This window comes from Chlorella variabilis (genome assembly GCF_000147415.1).
Source record: "Chlorella variabilis unplaced genomic scaffold CHLNCscaffold_3, whole genome shotgun sequence".
Lineage (NCBI taxonomy): Eukaryota > Viridiplantae > Chlorophyta > Trebouxiophyceae > Chlorellales > Chlorellaceae > Chlorella > Chlorella variabilis.
Genome location: NW_005435085.1, coordinates 2,376,891 through 2,380,923, shown reverse-complemented (window position 1 = coordinate 2,380,923; position 4,033 = coordinate 2,376,891). Strand labels below are relative to the sequence as shown.

General features: G+C 71.4%; 2 protein-coding genes across 2 annotated transcripts in view; one reads left to right on the top strand and one right to left on the bottom strand.

Moving 5' to 3' along the window:
- Positions 1-2,106, bottom strand: part of CHLNCDRAFT_19601 (hypothetical protein) — a gene marked incomplete at both ends in the record, with an annotated part of 2,873 nt that extends 767 nt beyond the window's left edge. Inside the window, 5 exons of the mRNA XM_005850708.1 lie at positions 110-286; positions 560-687; positions 975-1,140; positions 1,482-1,586; positions 1,990-2,106. Coding sequence (XP_005850770.1) covers positions 110-286; positions 560-687; positions 975-1,140; positions 1,482-1,586; positions 1,990-2,106 — 693 coding nt within the window. The remainder of the gene's footprint in view (positions 1-109; positions 287-559; positions 688-974; positions 1,141-1,481; positions 1,587-1,989) is intronic.
- Positions 2,107-2,518: 412 nt separating this feature from the next.
- CHLNCDRAFT_140953 (hypothetical protein) overlaps positions 2,519-4,033 on the top strand; it is a gene marked incomplete at both ends in the record, with an annotated part of 2,561 nt that continues 1,046 nt past the window's right edge. The window contains 5 exons of the mRNA XM_005850990.1: positions 2,519-2,550; positions 2,804-2,866; positions 3,059-3,163; positions 3,488-3,584; positions 3,800-3,882. Of these exons, the coding sequence (XP_005851052.1) occupies positions 2,519-2,550; positions 2,804-2,866; positions 3,059-3,163; positions 3,488-3,584; positions 3,800-3,882 (380 nt within the window). The remainder of the gene's footprint in view (positions 2,551-2,803; positions 2,867-3,058; positions 3,164-3,487; positions 3,585-3,799; positions 3,883-4,033) is intronic.

Sequence of the window (4,033 nt, the reverse complement as noted above, 5' to 3'; positions counted from 1 at the left end):
CCTTTCAGCGGCCAGGGTCGCAGCGGCGCGGGGTGCGGGGCTGATGCATGGACAGTGGCAGCTGTTGGGAGGCTGAGCGAGCCCTGAAGCTGCCTCCCCAACCCCCAACCCCCAACCCCTCCCACAAACGTACAGGCCCTGCCCACTCGCGGCCTCTGCCACCACCCCACCCACCCACCCACGCCGCCCCGCCCACCTGCAGCAAGAACTCGTGGCAGCCGGGGGCGTCCTTGAGCGCGATGCAGAAGATGGTGCGGGGGCCGTAGATGCCCATGCCGGCGGCGGCCTGCGGGGCGGGGAGCAGCGGGGTGGGGGCAGGTCGGGGGGAGGTCTGCGGGCAGTGGAGGGTGGGCGAGGCGCCGGCGCGGCAGGCAGGCCCGAGCAGTGGAGCCGGGCAGGGGCCGGCCGCCACGCAGCAGCAAACGCCGCCGCCGCTGCCTGCAGGCCGCGCTGCGGCGCCGGCCCCCATCCCATGGGCCGAGCCCGGAGGCAGGACGGATCCATTGCTTCCACACACACACACACACACACACACAAACACGCCTTGCCGGGCGCCCACCTGCTGGCGTCCGGTGATGCCGGTCAGCTCGTCCCCGGGCCACACGCCAAAGATGGTGCCCACCGAGAAGTTGGTGTCGACGATGGAGGAGCCGTCCAGGGGGTCAAAGGCGACGGAGAAGCCGGAGCCTGTGGGTGGTGTGTGGGGGGGCGGAGGGAGGGAGGGGAAGGACAGAGGAGGAGTGAGCGGAAGGCCAGGAAGCAAGGCAGCCGGCACGCGAGACGACAGCAGAGCAGGAGGATAGGCGACCGCTCCGCGGCTCCTGCTGCTGGTGAAGGGAGCGAAGAAGGCGGGCCACGCGGCACGGCGGCCCCCGGGCTCCCGTGCCGGCTGCCGCACGGGGCAGCGCAGCGCAGCGTGCCTGCCCATCCAATGACAGGTGCCCAGCAGCGCAGCGCAGGCGGCGGCGGCTCACCGCCCAGGTCGAGGGGCTCGGGCACCTCCTCCGAGCAGGCCAGCTTGCAGCAGCCCGAGTAGCGCAGCGCCTCGAACAGCAGCTTGTCGGCCAGCATGTCCACCGCCAGCTGCTCGTCGCCAAAGGAGTTGACGCAGGCGGTGCCGCCGCACGATGCGGTGCGCACCTGTGGGTGGCGGGGCATGTGCGTGTGTGTGAGAGAGAGAGAGGGTGGGGTGGGGGTGGGTATGTGGAGGGGGTGGCAAGGTGCGAGGCTGCCCTCTGAGGCACCCGGCAGCACCCAGCCGCGAGCCCCGCCTGCCCACACAGCCCAGGTCTCCACATTCCTGGGGCCTGGACAGGACGGCGCAGCAGGGCACGCAGGCTGCCCCGCCCAGGCAGCAACCCCAACACCCAGCAACCCCCAGCACTCAGCAACTCCAGCACCCAGCAGCGGCCCACCTTGCCGCCCCCCCACACACACGCGCAGGACCCGCAGCACCCTTCCAACCCCCAGCAGGAGCCCACCTTGTAGGCGATGGTGCGGATGGCCTCCGACATGCTCATCATGAGCTGGCGCAGCTTGGGGTCGGGGGTGGCCTCCAGCAGGAACTCCTCCAGGGTGTCGCCGATCTGCGGGAGAGCAGGCAAGGCGGCAGGGGAGCGGCGGGTGGTTGGTTGGTTGGGTGGGTGGGTGGGTGCTGCGCGTGGCGGCGGCGGCGCCCTGGGCTGCAGCGCTGGTAGCTGGGTGCTGCCCCGCATGGCAGCTACGCGCGAAGGGAAGTGCCCTGGGTGGGCTGGCTGCCCCGGCTGCTTGATGGTGATGTTGGCGGGCGCCCGCCGCCCAGTGTGTGCCAGGCGGCAAGCTGCCCCGCCGGCCCGGGCAGAGGCAGGCGGCCCCAAAGGCTGCGGCTTTCCGGCTGTGCTGCTGCCACATGAACTGCCGCTGCGCGGCTCGGGTGCATAGCGGCTGCCGGAGCAGGCAGGGCCGGGGTGCCGTCGGCGGCAGCGGGCGCCGGCGCAGGCAGGGGCTGACCTTGGCCTGGGCGGCGATGGCGGCGCGGCGGGCGCTGCTGCCGGCGGCCTTGGCGGAAATGCGGGCGCCAGCGAAGCTGCTGGAGCTGGAGGACTGGGCGGCGGCACGCACGGCCATGCGGGGAGCCACCTGCAGGGCATCAATGCAAGGCAGCGGATAAGACGGCGCCCAGGGCCCCGCTTGGCTCCCTGGCATATCGAAGGCCGGCAACGATGCCCCCGGCGCCCCATCGGACCTTCATGCTGGTGGAGCTCTTGGCGGTGGTCGCCACACGGGCTGCGACGGTCGCCTGGGCGGAGAAGGTGGCAGCGGCCATGGTGCCTGCTCTGCTGCTTCTGTCCTGGGCACACAAGCAACACAGAGGCCCGATCCCACGCGCATTGCGACTTTGGGCGTCAACCCAGCCTGGGGTACACCTGTACCGGCTGGCGACCCAAAAGCTGGGCGTCTGACCGCGCAATCGGGAGCGGTTGACGCAGTGAACAGCCCTGGCAGCGGGGAGGGGCGCAGCGGAACAGCTGTCGTGGAGATGGGGCCGCCCACCGCTTTGCCGCCCTCCAGGTGCGCTCCCTGCGCCTTGAAACTACGCAGCATCCCTCCGCCACCTAGATGCCGCCCGCAGATGGGGGCCAGGCCCCACCCCTGCGCCGCCGCCGTCGCTGCCGCCAGCGTCGCCCGACCTGGGCGGTGCCGTTTTGGGCCACACCGCCGGGACACTGCAGCTGGCTGGCATTGCCCCACACCAGCCCCGGGGGCACCGCTACACCGTGATGCTGCCAAGCATGCTGCATTTCCGCGCCGCACCCGCATGCAGGAACAAGCGGCGGCGGGAGGAGGGGCCCACCGCTGGCAGCGGCAAGGCCTCTGGCAGCAAAGCGTGAGCCTCCACCCGCGCTGTGCTGGCTCGCACTCACCGCCTCCCATGCCTGCCGGCATGCCTCAGCCTGCCCCACCCTGCGATCCTTCGTGCACGCCTGCGCCGGGTGCTTTGCTTTGCCGCGCCTTGCGTAAACCGGCGGTTTCCACCTCCCCCACCTCGCCACCTGTCCCCCTCCACACCCTGCCGCAGCGAGGGCCTCTACCACTGCGACTACTGCCACAAGGACCTCAGCTCCACGCTGCGCATCAAGTGCGCTCAGTGCAAGGACTTTGACCTGTGCCTTGAGTGCTTCAGGTGAGGCCAGGGAGGAGGGTGGGAGGGGAGGGGCGCCGCGCGCTTGCCCGAGGCCTGGCTGGGGCAGCAGAGGGGCAGGGGCGCGAGGCGCGGCAGCAGCGCGTGCGCGCCAGGGCGGGAGGCGGCAGGCGCAGCGCGATGCGTCCAGGCTGGCAGACGACTGTAGAGCCCGGGACACAGGCGCAGCTGCGTCCGGCCCTTGCTGGCACCGCCACCCCCTCCCGCCCATTCCTGATTGTTGTTTAATTCAACCTGCCTCCCTCTGCCCTCATGGCCTTTGCCCCGCGCCTGCCTGCCTGCCTGCCTGCCCTCCTTTCGCCGCAGCGTGGGCGTGGAGCTGAATGTCGCGGGCCACTCCAACGACCATCCATACAAGGTGGTGCAGAGCCTGGGCTTCCCACTCTACCACCCGGGCTGGAGGGTGAGCGCCCCAGCCCGCCAGCAGCAGCCGCCGGGCTAGGCGCAACGCCCTAGGCACACCGCCGCCGGCCGCTGTAGGCTGCTCGGCGCCAGGAGCTGGCCGGGAGGGGAAGGAGAGGCGAGGCAGGCTGCCGGGCACGCCCCGAATCAATGCCCACAAGCGCCCGGCCCCCGTCCCCGCCCTTGTCCCTCCCCCTGCCCTGCTCTGCCTCGCAGGCGGATGAGGAGCTGCTGCTGCTGGAGGGGATTGAGATTTATGGGATGGGTAACTGGCCCAAGGTGGCAGGTGCGCCCATATTGTGCAGCCACCTGGGTGCTCCAAGGCGCAGCCACCAGGGCGCAGCCGCTGGTGTTTGCTGGGTGCAGCCAGCGCGCCGCCACAGGGCGCGTGTAGGGCGTAAGACCACCACAGCCGGCACGCCCGGCATGCGACCGCCTGCGGGCGCTGGT